The following is a 15,727-nucleotide window of genomic DNA, read 5'->3' as shown; positions in this document are numbered from 1 at the left end:
TCCCTTACTGCTTTGACCACCTTTTTCGTACGAACACTACGTGGACGGCCAGATCTTTTTCTGTCACAAACAGAGGAAGTCTCATTACACCTATTAATAGCCCGGTACACAAACATTTTACTAATACCAAGCGTATGAAGAGTTTTAAAAATTGCATTCGGCTCCATACCTACTTTGTGTAATGCAATCACAGCGATTCGGTTCCCTTTATCACCCCACTCCATTTTAATATCGCAAAATATTGTACAATGTATTGGCGCCAAAATGAGAAAACTCAATGAGCAATCATATAAAAATGACAGATTCCAAATTCAAATGTAATATTTTGTTTATTTTTAATTGTAACAGTATTTATGGCCAGACTAAGTATAGTATACAAAATGAATATAGTATGTGTATGTCGGATGACTAAGAATAGGTATTTATTACATATAAAGTTGCCGTATTACATTATTGGTTATTTGAAATGTAGTTTATGTAGGGCTGGCAAAACATTCAAAATTCAAATGAGTTTTATTTTCAAAATCTACTCATTAGTTTACTGACTAGTGTTTGTTTTCACTGCATGTGTATCATTTTGATCATTATGGACACGATAAAAATACTATTAATTAAGGAGTCCGCGCGGGTGGGTACCACCACCCTGGCTATTTCTGCCGTGAAGCAGTAATGCGTCTCGGTTTGAAGGGTGGGGCAGCCGTTATAACTATACTTGAGACCTTAGAACTTGTATCTCAAGGTGGGTGGCGCATTTACGTTGTGGATGTCTATGGGCTCCAGTAACCACTTAACACCAGGTGGGCTGTGAGCTCGTCCACCCATCTAAGCAATAAAAAAAAATGTTCATATGGCTTGGATTGATTATAAGAAAGCGTATGACTCTGTGCCTCATACATGGCTAATGAGAGTTTTAGAGCTATATAAAATAAATCCCATACTATGCTTCTTTCTTAGCTCATGCATGGGTCAATGGTTTACGTTTCTTAGTCAACCAGGTCAGATGACTTCTTCTGCTGCCTCGAATTTAATAAGGATTAAGCGGAGTATCTTTCAGGGCGACAGTCTGAGTCCTTTGTGGTTTTGTTTGGCGCTTAATCCTTTAAGTACATTACTTAAAGATTCTACGCTAGGCTATCGACTTCGCAGAGGAGCTGAGCTTATATCACATCTCTTGTTCATGGATGATCTCAAATTATTTGCTTCTCAAAAAACCAGACATAATGAGTTTACTTAAAATAACCGACAGTTTTAGTAAAGCCATTGGGATGGAATTTGGTGTTGATAAATGTGCGTTCATAGATGTACAGAGAGGTAAAGTTGTAAGCTCAGATTGCTTACTACTTAACCATACTACTTAACCAGGCTTTAACGGCCGTCTGGTGTAGTGGTAAGTGACATGGTCACTACACAAGGGGGTCGCGGTTTCGAATCCCGCCAAGGAAAGATATTTGTATGATAAATATAAATGTCTTTCCAGGGTTATGGATGTATATAAAATATATTATGTATGTGTATAATAAAAATCTTACAATTATTTCCGTTAGCTGGTACCTGTAACACAAGTTCTTTACGAACTTATCACGGGACCAGTTAACATGGCGTGATTGTTAGTAAATATTTATATTTATTTATTTATTTATAGTGTGGTCCTCAAGTCTCTTTGTGAATCGGAAACTTACAAGTACCTTGGTATGTTTGAAGTGCTGAATATTGTTGACGCAGATATGAAACAATCGTTTAGAGATCGGTTCTTTGGTCGTCTTATAAAGGTCTTAAAAAGCCATTTAACAGGCGGAAACAAAATCCGAACGTTTAATGGTTGGGTCATGCCTATGTTAACATATTCCTTTGGCATATTAAGGTGGACGCAATCAGCTGGACGTACTGGACAGAAAAGTCAGGCGATTCTTAACGGCATGTAATGAGGTTGTATATTCCTCGGAAATGTGGGGGTCGTGGTATTTTGAATGCCAAGGATCTACATAACCGAGAGATATACAACCTTAGGGAATATTTCGCTAAGATGAACGTGAATATGTATCGGGATGTGGTTGCAGTCGATAAGGGGCTAACTACACTATCCTTAGCTAACGGGAATTGGAAGAGACCGAAGGTAGAGAGTATGTCAGATCGCATAACCGTATGGAGGAGCAAGGAGTTACACGGTAGGTTCTACCGGGCTTTTACAGGGCCTGATGTAGACCAATTAGCTTCCGTGGCCTGGTTACGATTCAGTACCCTTTTTGGGGAAACTGAAGGTTTTATCTTTGCAATTATGGACGGAGTTATCATGACGAACAACTACCGGAAATATATACTAAAGGATGGGACGGCCGACATTTGTCGGGCATGCCACCGTCCGGGAGAGTCTATTAGACATATTGTTTCTGGCTGTTCTCGGTTTACCAACGGCGAGTACTTGCAGAGACAACCAAGTGGCTAGGATTATCCATCAACAACTTGCTCTTAAATATGGTTTTCTTGATTCTGCTGTACCTTAATACCAATTCCAACCTCAAACAGTTCTTGATAAAGGTCATGTTACGCTCTACTGGGACCGATCTATTATCACGGATAGGTATATTGTTGCCAATAAGCCTGATATTGTGATAATAGATCGATCTGCGCGTCGAGCAGTGTTGGTTGATGTCACCGTTCCTCATGACGAGAACCTCGTGAAAGCAGAAAAGGACAAATTAATAACATATTTAGACCTGGCCCACAAGACTACCGCCATGTGGCATGTTGATTCAACCATCATTGTTCCAATAGTTGTGTCGGTACACGGCTTGATAGCGAAAAGTTTCGATCAACATCTTAAGAAACTTTCGTTATCCAGCTGGGTTAAGGGCCTAATACAGAAAGCAGTTATCCTTGATACTGCACGCATTGTGAGGAGGTTTCTCACTCTGGAGTCCTAACTACTGATGGCTTGTGTCGTAGACACCGCCATCAGCGGCAATCTATTTTTATAGTGATTTTTAAAATTGTATTTTTAATATCTTTTTAAAAAATATGATGTATTTAATAAGATTTTAAATAAATAGTAATATAAGAGTACATACTTTACTTTCAAATATGAGTCGACTATTATCAAAGCCGGCAATCTGACTTTTGGATAATTATTGGTAAATCAGAAAAACGAATTATTGACTTTGTATTCCATTGGCAGTCACAAAACTCTTCGGAACGACATCTTAGATAAATAACAGGTTAACTATTAACCTTTATTTAATGCAGGTTTTGAACCGTATTCTTTAAAGGAGACGATTATATTCAAATAAATCTGTATTGACATATCAATAATTTTTTTTTGTACAAATACACAGATTGCCACCTTTGATAATAGACGACTCATATAACGTTTACTCCTAGTTCTAATTTACAAAAACAGCTTCATGCTGGCATAGCATCTCAATGCTACCAGCTTAGGTAGGATAAAAAAAACTTAAGTTGTAATACAGTTCATTAATTTTAATTTAAGCGCCATCTATAAAATCGATCGGTAACTATATTATTATGTAGACAAACTTAATAGATGGCCTTGATTTATTAGTTGCTAAAATTAAAATACGGCGTTTTATTTAAGCAAAGCAAAGACAATTAGTTTTTATTTTTTGTATTCACCATAGACAGCACAGTGAATGTCTTCTTACGGTAGGCAGAGGATTGCTCTGCCCCTGGCATTGCTGGAGTCCTCGGGCGATGGTAACCTCTCACCATCAGGTGGGCCGTATGCTCATTTACCTAGAGGGGCAATAAAAATTTAAGGGCTTGCTTCGGGATTTGAGCAAACACACCGCTAACAACAGAAGCGGTGCCTCCTCTACGACGACGCGGGACCCGCGTGCGCCTAGTGCTGCCAACTCAGTGGAATTTCCATTAGATTTAGTGGTTTGGACTTGCCTTTCAGCGGACAAATTTTGATTTTAGTGGCGAGACTTTTTTTGTTGGTGAGGTACGAACATCAACCACTAGGACAATTTAAATATTAATTCAGAAATCTCGAATTCATTGTTAAAGAAACATATGACTGTTTCAGCCGTTCTTCTTGAAGACAAGCTGACGGTCATGATCCGTTAAAAATTGTGCAATCTTGCCAAACATATAATAATATACATAATGGTCGGAGCTGAAAATACACTTCAATGACGCCGAATTAAAAGAAAGATGTTACACAACAGAATTGCTGCATGGAATGTATTCAGATGACGTCAATTATGCATTTATGTATCTGATGTTAACAGAGTTCATAAATTATTTGAGTCAAAAGAAACAGATTATTCAAAACCATATGATGAATTGATAAATTTGATTGATACACTTAGTGCCAAAATAATATTGCCTACGCAGAAAGTAGATATTTTTACGCCAAATATTCAAGATTTTGTAAGCAATAAATTTTATTTGGGGTACAGATTCGAGTCTCATGTGCTAACGATCAAAGAAAAAGGGCTTCTACCGAATGAAGAGTAGGTGTATCTAGTTCATTGTACATTTGATTCGTGAACTGAAAAACAGGTTATCCGAAAACTTGAAGCTCATGAAAGATATTCAAATAATTAGTATAGATTATAGATCATGCACTATGCGCTATCTCACAATCAAGAGCCGATCGCTGACCTGATGCTGTATTTTAATAAAAAGTAAGATGTCGCGAAAGTTGACGAGCAGTGGCGTCAAATCCTAAAATTTACTCACTTGGAAAAATATAATACCCAAAAGACAAAGGAATTTTGGTACGAGGTACTGAATTTCAAAGATACGGCTGGAGAAAACCGATTTCAAGATTTAGACACATTTCATTCTAACGTTGACGTAGAGGGATTATTTAGCATGATGAACGTGTTCAAGACAAATCACAGAAACCGAATGAAGTTAGTTTTCTTATCTTCAATTCTATTTAATTAATTGTCTTTATTATTAATATTGTAATATTGATAATTGTCTTTATTAATTTAGTACTTCATGTATTATCTGTCTGGTAAAATATGTTATTGTTTTTGTGGTGGTTTGAGGGTTGGTTTGTAACATTAAGAAGCCTCGTCAACACACATGTCAGTTTTTATCAGGTTTTTCATTATGTCGATGGTGTAGTTACGGAAACCTTCACTACAGTTACATGTTGCACCACAAATATTTCACAAAAAAAAAAAAAACAAAATAATATAGCACTAACTAGGTTCCGTGTTCGTGGAAGACCGCTTTCCACCCAATCCCCAAGAAGGGTGACCGGTCGAACTCCTCGAGTTGCCGATCTATCGCGATAACTTCCTTGCTCTCCAAGGTGTATCTTTAGAATCGCCAGCTGATCAGTGACCGTCAGTACGGTTTCTGACCATGAGCACTGGCGCTCCACAAGACTTTGTGCTCTCCCCCACGCTCTCATCCTTTATATCGATGACATGGCATGCATTGTTATGCGGATGACGGCACAGGGAATCCGCGATATATCGGCCATCAGTCTTTCTCGGAGCGTCGTCCAGGAGTGACGATCAAAGATATTGCAAAGAGTACGTTGATGTTATGAAGTCTTTGTGGCCTAAAGGATAAGAGGTCGGTGCATTCGTATCTTGCAATGCACCGGTGTTCGAATCTCGCAGGCAAGTACCAATTTTGGTAATGAAATACGTACTTAACAAATGTTCACGATGGACTTCCACGGTGAAGGCATAACATCGTGTAATAAAAAAGAAACCCGCAAAATTACAATTTGCGTAATTACTGGTGATAGGACGTCCTGTGAGTCCGCACGGGTAGGTACCCCCACCCCGCCTATTTCTGCCGTGAAGCAGGAATGCGTTTCGGTCTGAAGGGTGAGGCAGCCGTTGTATTGCAAAAACAGACCTTAGAACTCACATCTTCATGAACGACGGTAACCACTTACCATCAGTTGGGCCGCATGCTTGTCTGTCTACCAGGGCCATTAAAAACGAAAAAACGGCGACTTAATGAGCACGAGTAAATAAATTTACGTAATTTGAGTTCACAACAGCGCTGACTTCATCTGGTCGCCGTCAGCTAGTTGGGTTATTCCATGGTCATCGCAGCCGGTTGGACAGTCTGCTACCTGAATACTTACAGCTGCGGCTTCAGTCCCGCGGGGAGGTCGAGCGTATGGCCCGCCTTCACGCGCGCCAGCACCTCTGAGTTGCTGAGCCCTTGGAACGGCAGCGCGCCGAAAGTCACTATTTCGTAGAGCAGAACGCCGAATGACCACACGTCAGAGGCGGGGGAGAACACGCCCAGCGCGAGACTCTCCGGCGCCATCCAGCGCACCGGCAGCATCCCCTTGCGGCTGAACCTGTAGTAGTCGTTCTCGAACACAAGTCGAGTCATTCCAAAATCTGCCAGCTTCACGACGCGGTTAGCGCTGATGAGACAGTTCCTGGCGGCGACGTCGCGGTGCACATAGCGCAGCTGCGCCAGGTACGACAGCGCGCGAGCCACGTCCAGCGCCATCGCAGTGAGGCGCTGCGGGGACACCTCCTCGGCCGCCGCGCCGCCCGCGCCCGCCAGGTGGCGCCGCGCCAACAAGTAGTTCTTCAGGTCCCCGTATAGCATGAATTCCATCACTGTGCACACGGGTTCCGTTTTCGTGACGACACCGAGGAGACGGACCACATTCTTATGTTCGAACCGTTTCATAGCCTCCGCTTCCGAGAGGAAGTCTAGTTTTTCTTCCGTTGTCGCACCCGCTTTCAAGGTTTTTACGGCAACCGCGCTCCATCCTCTATCTTCGGCGAGCAGCGCGTGACCTCCGTAGACCATGCCGAAGGCACCAGTTCCAAGCTTCCTGTTAATTACGACACGTTCGCGGGGAACTTCCCACTTGTCGAGGCCGCCCGGCTCGGGCACCAGCGCACGCAGGCCTAACTCGGCGAGGCGGGCGCGGTATTCCCGCTCGGCGCGTCGCTTGCAGAGCCAGGCACCAGCCGCCAGCGCGCTCACCGCCAGCGCGAGGGCGAGCGTGGCCACGGTCACGAAAGCCACGCGACAGTCAGCCCGCAGGAGGTCCGCGAGCGGCTGCAGCGCGCATCGCTCGGCGCCGTCGTCGGGCGCGCGGCCGTCTGTCGTGTTCCACCGTATCGCACCGTCGTCGAGCACGAGGACGCCGTCGTGCCAGCGCCCTACGCGACGTGCTGTCCCGTTGTTCCACTGAAGCAATAACAAATCCGCGACGCGGGCTTTCGACTCATCTGCTGTCGTCCACTTGAATACCCCAGTGAGTCCACTGTAATTGGCTTTCGTTGCGTCTTCGACGAGAAACCTGTTATGAAAACGAAATACAACAATATTTTTGCCAATGTGAAATAAAATATTCTATACCATACATTTTGTGCCAAAAATGCGCTTACTCACTGAACTATATCTTTGCGGTGCAGATCGTCGAGGGAGGCCGGGCGCGAGGTTAGCAGTCGGCGCAACGCGGCCGCCCAGAGCTGAAGCACATCGTACAGCAAGGCCGCGGTCGCCGGTGGAGAGAGGCACGCGCCGCCACCCCTCGGGCCCCGCGCACATAGCTCGTTCCAACGCGACGTCCATCGGCGACGCTCAGTCGTAGAGTCCGGTTTCCAGTCGAGGAACCAGCTTGGGACGAAGCTGAAATGTCCGTCGGCGAGCGACCCGAGCGGCTCCAGCGCGGGCAGCAGCCACACGCAGGCCGCGAGCCCGGCGCGCCGTCCCGCGGTCAGCGCCGCCCGCACCACGCGCGCGTCCTCTGCACTCACCAGCAGCACGCGCGCGTTCTCTCGTGCTGCTCGCTCCGCCCACTGTGAACAGACAAGCAGATCAACTTGAACCTTCATGGTAATTAATGTGTGTGACTCATGACAATCACGCCTGTGCTCTTTTAGATTAAAAGTTTAAAATTATAATATTTACAGGTTTTGTTTGTGTTTTTTATTTATTTATTACTAAGATATTGCCATTTCGTACAAACCTGAATTTTTGGGAAGTTATATGGATAGTTATAGGTACATATCTACTCGACAAACCGCGGAAAACCTAGAAATATATCCTAGGGCTAGATCGGCTCGAAACTGTACTGAAGATATCCCGGGCGCCAATTTGTGCGAGTTTAAAATGGCTTTCAAACAGCTTAAGAACAACAGATCACTGGGTAATGATGGAATGTACCCCAGACATGGACCAGAAATGTCGTAAAACTATTCTTTAAAAAAGACTGATAATACCCGTTTGAAGAATTGTTTGTTATTTGAATAACTGAAGACCAAACTCACTTCTGAGCCATGTATATAAATTATCCTCGGGAGTCATTAGAACCCGTCTCGCGCTTTGGTTTGAGAATTGTTAGTCACCCGAACTAGCCGGATTCCGAAAAGGCTACAGTACCGTAGACCACATTTATTTGCTGGGGCAGGTTGTACAAAAGACCGGAGAATATAACAAGCTGCTTTGCTTAGCATTTGTGGACTTGAAAAAGCCTTCCATTCGATCGAGACCTGGGCTGTAGTGCAGTCTCTCCAACGATGCCAAGTTCATCTCCGGCACATCGAAATGTTGAAGTGTTTGTTCAAAATGCCATTTTGTTAGTCCGATTACAGGACCGGGCTTCGGAACCCATCCTATTGCAGTGTGGCGTAAAGCAGGGAGATGTTATTTCTCCTAAACTGTTCACCGCTGCATTAGAGGATGTTTCAAGCCCTTGGACTGGGAAAGGCCCAGGTGGCTGTGCTGTTGTGCTTTCCTACATCAGCTTTTTGGTCTTATTTATTAGTGTGAGTAGTTGCAGGGGTTAGTCATCTAGAAAACACAATGCGAATGCTATCCTTTTGGTATCGCCGATCGTCAATAGACGAGCATGCGTCCTACTCGATGGTGAGTGATCACCGGCTCATGGACATCGGTATTCCCAGGGGCACAGCCATGACAATTTCTACCATGAGACCTGAGGCCCAACTCTCAATCAATACAGGAAGGCGGAAGATATGTCTGCTTTGAGATACAAGTAGGCAGCATGATTTTGTAGAAATTGTTATCACTTGGTTTTGAAACTTCAAGAATATAGTCGATAGGAATACGTACTATAAATAGGTACTGCAATCAGCGGGCGTTTATTTTTTGGAATAGGTATTTCGTTTAGATTATTATTTATAAACTCACGCCGTTGATAAGTTCCAAGTTCACTTCTTCTGCGTCTGTGGTGAGTTCGACGTGCACCAATATGTTGTCGACGCGCAGACGTGAAACTTCAAGTGCAGGTCGCATAGAAAGCTCGCTGAGAACTGCTAGTCGCCGCCACCCGAAGTGATTCAGTAGAGTCGCCCAGGCGTCCGTGTAGAGCCGCGCGTCGCCCCCCGTTAGGAGCGCCAGGTGCCCCCCCCCGTCCGATGGAGGAGCTTGTGGTGTGTACGCGAGCAACGGCAAGGCCAGCGTTGGACTTTGCCGAGCAACGTCCGCGAATGCGGCCCCGCACGCCGGTCCAGCCACGGCTGACAGAGCGCCGTACTCCGTGCCCAGCGCGTCTGTGAGGTATTTAAAAGCAGGCGTTGCGGCGCATCCGCCATCGACGAGTTCTACTTTGAAACGCAGCGTTCCCTTGGTCTCAAGGATGTCCTTCTCCGCGAGCTCGGCGGCGGCTCGCAGGGCACGCGCGTCCTGCACCTGGCGGGGCGAGGTGGCGGGCACGATCACGGCGACGCGCACCTCGGCCGGGGGCGATGCCCAGCGCGGCCGAGACTCCACGAATTCACGAGCCGCCATCTCAGGCCCGACCGTATGGGATCGTTCGGCGAGCTCGACCAATTCCTGTTCCTCAAAAACGATCCGACCTAGGATCCTGTAAGCGCTGGGTGAGCGAGTCAGCTGGCGAGCGTTGACGAGTTTGACGAGTCGCCGTGACTCGAAGGGACAGTGAGTCTCAGTGCAAGGCGGCGGTGCCAGAGGTCTATAGCCGGCGGTAGTGAAGTGACGGAGACGGCGTAGGGCGGTGGTGGTGCAGCGCAGGGCGGGAGGAGGCAGAGCGGTGTTGTGAGCGTTGCTGGTTACCACTCGTGCCCTCAGTCCCCACTGGGCCACCACTTCAGTCAACAGCGCCGCTTCGTCAGGGTCGTCTGAGAGAATAGTTGCAAAGCCGGTTTCTTGAGTGCAGCTCTGGTTAGCATTGGAACGAGTTCCGATCTTGCAAGTTGAACTGTGGACATGATAGTTAGTGTACATGAGTTTTTTTAGTATAAACTTAATGTTGATTGGTTTTGCGTACACAGTACTAATATACTCGTAATATGACTAATAAATAAAATGGTATAGTTCGAGACAAAGTAGTAGGCAACGAAATGATCTCACTTTATCCATTTCAAGGGCCACTGGAAACTGCGCTATTTTAATTAAAGAAAAATTGAAATTGTGAAAAGTTAATTTCATATGGAGTTGTAAAATAGTGCTTAATTTACAAATGATTATGGATGTCCTTGGTGCCAATATACAAAGCTTGCCAGTTTTTTAACGTATATAAATGAAATGTGGCGCACTCACTTAGGAAACGTTAACACCCTGGTATAATTGTGTTCGCCCAGGACGTCGGGCGCGACGTAGTAGAGACGAGCGATTTCCTCGTCGGCGAGGTCGAGCAGGGATCGGGCAGGAGGGGAGGAGAGGCAGGTGCGTCGGGAGGGGGAGGCCGCATCGCCTAGCTCTTCTAGCCCCGCGTCTCGCAGCTGCAGCGCGGGCGGGAGCTGCGCGCCCACGGGCAGCAATGCCGCCGTCACCGAGCCGCGCACGAGGTCTCGCAGCGTAGCGTATAGGCAGGCGCTGGAGTCAGGCCGCGAGCAGACGGGCGCCGGCGGAGACACCCGGGCGTGGACTCCGGCTCGGCTGAGGGCGGCGCGGACCACCTCCGCCAGCACCGCTCCGTCTCTCTCCAGCGTCACAGCACTCACTACTACTTCGGGGACGTCATCACTGTCTACACGATACATACATTATAAGTTTTCACGCGTTGATCCATACCTACTGATAGGATACATTTGAAAGTGTGTTTGTTTGTGCTTCTTTCATGTTGAACCGAAGCAACGGACTGACTGACATGACATCAAGTGACAGTATTAAGTGAGGAGAGTGACATAGACCACCTTTTATCTCAAAAACCTATTTTATTCACACGGACACTTTCCGTCAATCACGCGAAGCGAAATCGTGGATAACAGCTAGTAATTTGTAATGCTGATTTATAATTTATAATACTTTACTGGTGGCAGGACGTTTTGTGAGTCCTCACGGGTATGTACCCTCCCCATTTCTGCCGTGAAGCAGTAATGCGATTCGGTTTGAAGGGCAGGGCTGCCATTGTACTGTTAAAAGTGAGACTCTTACAGCTCATGTCTCGAGGTTGGTGGCGACATTTCCGTTGTAGTTGTCTATGGGCCCGTCCACACATCTAAGCCATAAAAAAACTTAAAAAAATACGGCGTATGTTTCAAATGGTTGAATAAGTAGAATAAGTACCTGTGTGTGCGATCACAGCCAGCAAACTCAGCGCGCTCCAGAGACAGAGCGCCCTCGGCCACCACCTGTCGGACGCCGGACCGGAATTAGATATTATAGATAGGTATTATTGTTAGTAGCCCGCCGTTCGGACCGGTTGCGGGGTCGCTCTGCCATTACACACGATGCATTAGAGACTTCCACATCGTTTCTCAGGGTGGCTGGTGGCATTCACCTTGCGATGTCTATGGCTCCGGTAATGACAGCACCAGGCGGTGGACCTAGCTCTGGGAGAGTAAGCTCGCCCATTAATGATGTAAAAAGTGGTGTTGCTGACCACCAGCATATCCTTCGGAGTCTTCTGGAGGAATTATGTAATATCAAAATGCCTATTCACTAAACCATATAATATCTTTAGCATCATCATCCCATAAGCCTACGTTCTGATTATGTAGATATGTCTTTTTTTTATTCCTGTGGATAAAGTCAAACAATATCTGAAATCTCTTGATATTCGTAGGGTTCTGGCTGGGATGGTATTTCAGCTGTTTCTCTGCGACAATGTTACGTTCACTTCTGTTATCCACTGCACTCTCTTTTCAATCTCTCGCTATCAACTGTCTGTATGCCCCTTATTTGGAGAGGATCATTCGTTGTACCAGTATTAAAAAAATTAGATAAACATAATGCAGCGAGCAAACTAAAGGGCGATATCTAGAACTAATGCGATATCTAGAACTAATGCCATTCCTGTTAACGTTTGTACGCATAATTTACAATTTCTTATTTCCGATGATAAGGGTTCATTATATAGAGCAACAGCATGGGCTTATAAGCTAGGAGCAATCTCTGGTGCGTTATTCGATTATATATTAAACACCACGGAGGATGGTCATAAGGTTGACGTGATCTGGTACACCGATTATTCTTGATTTAAATTTTTATATTTCAATTGAGAAGCTGCGCAAACTTGAAGTCCAGGGTGATTTGCTGCGATATCTCTGTGATAGCTCACGTGGATCGTAGCTATCACATAGATTGTAGTTAGGGTGTCACAGATAAAGGTTTTCGTTCATTTGTACTTGTCCCTTCAGGAGGTTGAAAGGGTTCTTATCTCGGTCCTATGCTATTTAATATAGATATATTACGGGGTTGTGATCATCAGATATTCCGCCATCTTCATTTATTTTGTTGAGATGTAAAATAATACCACAGGTAGCAAATCAATAGTGTTTTAATGATTTTATGACAACAAATTACAACTAATCACATATGAATAGGATGGGGACGGATGTCTGTTGTGAGATGAGTCCCCCTGCTCATACCCATTCAATGGAGTTTATCAACATTGTCTCCCCGCGTGACAATGACGACAACAAATAGCAACCTTCATTGACTTTGATATTCGATTCATGTAATATTTTACTATGTAGGTACATAGGTGGCGCGTCGCGACATATACCATAATGATGTTTCACATGTTGAAAAAAAAAAGGATGCGTGTACTTACTTACGCGCGTAAGAAGTTATACTTTATTTTTATTAAATTTATATATTTATTTTTTATTTAAATTTTAATCAATTTCAAAAAAAAAACGATTATACAACATCCTCAAACACGCACATTGGACATCCCTTTTCTTGACATCGTATAAATTCGATAATTCTCGGTACGGTTCGGAAAGTTCACCTGCGGCTATATTCAGACTCGCCAAGCTACGTCGGTCGTATTGTAATGAGCGATTTAGTGGGCAACTTCATTCTGTTCTTTTTGTGTCACGGTCAACGCGCCTAAAGAAGTACCTATAACTTCAAAAATCGAAATTCATTATATTGTATGCTCATGATAAGAGTGTCGTAAAGTACTTTGACGACGGTTTAGAGCTGCAGGATCTGAATGATTTATTTATTTGTTGACCATTAATACTAAATACTATCTATATATTAATACGTGATATAGAACGTATATAGAATATACAGAAGGAGTGCAGAATGTTAATATTTTTTTAAATTATGCATAAAAAACACTATAAATCAATAAAAAAAACATTACACACACTGCCATCTATTTGACAAACACACACTTAAATATGACGGCGTTAACGATATTTATGTTATATAGCACGTGCAATAGGAGTGACTCACACAAGCCAGGTGCGCCGGCCGTGTCGTTCCACTCGTAAACAACAGCTGCAACAGAAGTGACTCATAAGCCAGCTGCGCCGGCTAGTATAAAAAGGCGGAACGTGCCTTGAAATGAACATTCGTTGGACTGCGCTTGCCTGGTGCACTTACTATATCCTTGTTACGTTGTGAGATTCAGTGACTGTTGTACGTACTGGTTAAAGTTGGACAAGTGTTAAAGTGAATTGTTAAGATAACATATTGTTGATTAAATCAGGAATCAAAAGTGACATCGTTTTACTTGGTGTTCAACAAGATAATGTCTACCCTCAAGCTTACATCAGAAGTGGGATCAGGACTCTACTCTCACTGGCGTGACGTGTTTGAACATGTTCGAAGTACAGCAAAAAAAACATGATGCAGATCAGAATACTAGTAGTGGTACGCCACAAGAGCGTGAATGCAGCATACGTAAGTCGTGTAATAACGTCTCTGTTACCTCGATGGAAGATCTGAGCCACGAAGAAATCGTCACATCTTACGTTCTGGCTCATGTTGCCCAGTTTGACTGTCGACTTCATCACATGGCATTTACTAACGGAAATACAACACGTAACAAGCTATTGCAAGAAATTAAGGCAAGTGCAAATCTCAAGTGAAACTTCGATCGCAATAATGGATCTGTCATGACGAGTGGGTAGTTCCGACACGAATCGTTTTTAAGCCAATGACTACTGCTAGAGTTACATGGCACTAGTACAGTAAACCAGGACATGAGACTGTGAATTGTCGCTGAAATTTTGGAATCTACTCGATTCAATACCAATAACACTACACGTTCGATGACTTCGGGCTCCAGCAAGCAAGCAAACAAGAAAGCAAGGAAGTTTCCGTGGGGAAGAAAAATTGACACATCTGAAGTCGTCGTGACCTGTAAGATAAGACGTCCGGTGCGTTCGTGTCTGGCGATGCGGCGGTGTTCGGGTTCCGCTGGCGGATGCAGGTTTTTCCGGTGAAGTGCGTGCTTGTGCGTGCTTGACAAGTGTTCGCGGTTGGCTTCCTCAGTGTGGGAGTAACATCGTGTAAGAGAGGTGGAACCCGTAAAATTGTAGTTTGCGTGGTGGCTGGTAAGATTTGTTGCGGTAAGAAGTTTGCATGGTGGTAAAATGTCTTGTGAGTCTGCACAGGTAGCCGGAGGTGAGACTTCCGCGGTCGCGGCCCACCCAGTCCGCGAGAACCGGGCAGATCGCCTCGACGGTACGGAGGCCGGCCGACGGGTCCGCCAAACGACGAGACCACGCCTCCAGCATGGACTGCCGATATTGGAGCCCCCGCGCTCCGGCTGCACTTGCGCTAGAGCGCGCCGCCTCGTAGGAGACTGTGAGGTATCATTGAATAACTCTGACTGCGATCGCGCGCTGCCGGCGTCGCAGCGCGGCGACGTTCTCGTGGGTAAGGACGTGGCACCAGACGGGTGCTCCGTATAGTGCCATCGACCGCACGGGTACCATCACCCTGCCTATTTCTGCCGTGAAGCAGTGGTGTATTTCGGTTTGAAGAGTGGGGCAGCGGTTGTAACTATACTGAGACCTTAGAACTTCTATCTCAAGGTGTGTGGTGCGTTTACGCTGTGGATGTCTATGGGTTCCAGTAACCACTTAACACAAGGTGGGCTGTGAGCTCGTCCACACATTAATACGAAGAGCATAATCAAACGAAATTAGATACGAAGCTTAAAGGGCCGTTTAAAGTAGTTGAAGTATTGGATGGTGTCGATTTAATTTTGACTCTCACACATTCGCTTAAGGCTCGAGCTGCTACTTGCCTCACAAAAATACAGCCTGGTAAGATATCCTGGCCTACTATTAAAGAGATGCTGACAAAATTATCTAATGATGCAAGACCACTTCAACCTGGTTATTAAATTTGAAATGGAAAGCAAAAAGGGACCAGCTGAAGCCGGTATCCGGCTATGGCAACTTATAAAGAAGATTCCCGACGCTAATGTGCCAGAACAAATAGCCACCGGATTTGTTATATCAATACTGTCGCAGTGTGATGAAAGAATCCGTCGGGAATTGAACTCTGTCGTTATTACCACAAAAAATCGTCTATTTCACACATTACGTGGCTTTACCCTCAAAAGAAAAAACGAAGA

General features: G+C 45.0%; 1 protein-coding gene across 2 annotated transcripts in view; it reads right to left on the bottom strand.

Moving 5' to 3' along the window:
* Window positions 1–15,727, bottom strand: part of LOC101741863 (uncharacterized) — a 39,895-nt gene that overhangs the window by 1,869 nt on the left and 22,299 nt on the right. For both annotated transcript variants that reach the window (XM_038021870.2, XM_038021871.2), the window contains exons 3-7: window positions 11,467–11,531; window positions 10,498–10,927; window positions 9,127–10,156; window positions 7,363–7,772; window positions 6,083–7,270 (exon numbers count right to left, since the gene is read on the bottom strand). In XM_038021870.2, the coding sequence (XP_037877798.1) occupies window positions 6,083–7,270; window positions 7,363–7,772; window positions 9,127–10,156; window positions 10,498–10,927; window positions 11,467–11,531 (3,123 nt within the window). The remainder of the gene's footprint in view (window positions 1–6,082; window positions 7,271–7,362; window positions 7,773–9,126; window positions 10,157–10,497; window positions 10,928–11,466; window positions 11,532–15,727) is intronic.

This window comes from Bombyx mori, chromosome 4, assembly GCF_030269925.1.
Source record: "Bombyx mori chromosome 4, ASM3026992v2".
Taxonomy (NCBI): domain Eukaryota; kingdom Metazoa; phylum Arthropoda; class Insecta; order Lepidoptera; family Bombycidae; genus Bombyx; species Bombyx mori.
Note: the sequence above shows the minus strand (reverse complement) of the source record. Positions and strands in the feature narration are given on the sequence as shown.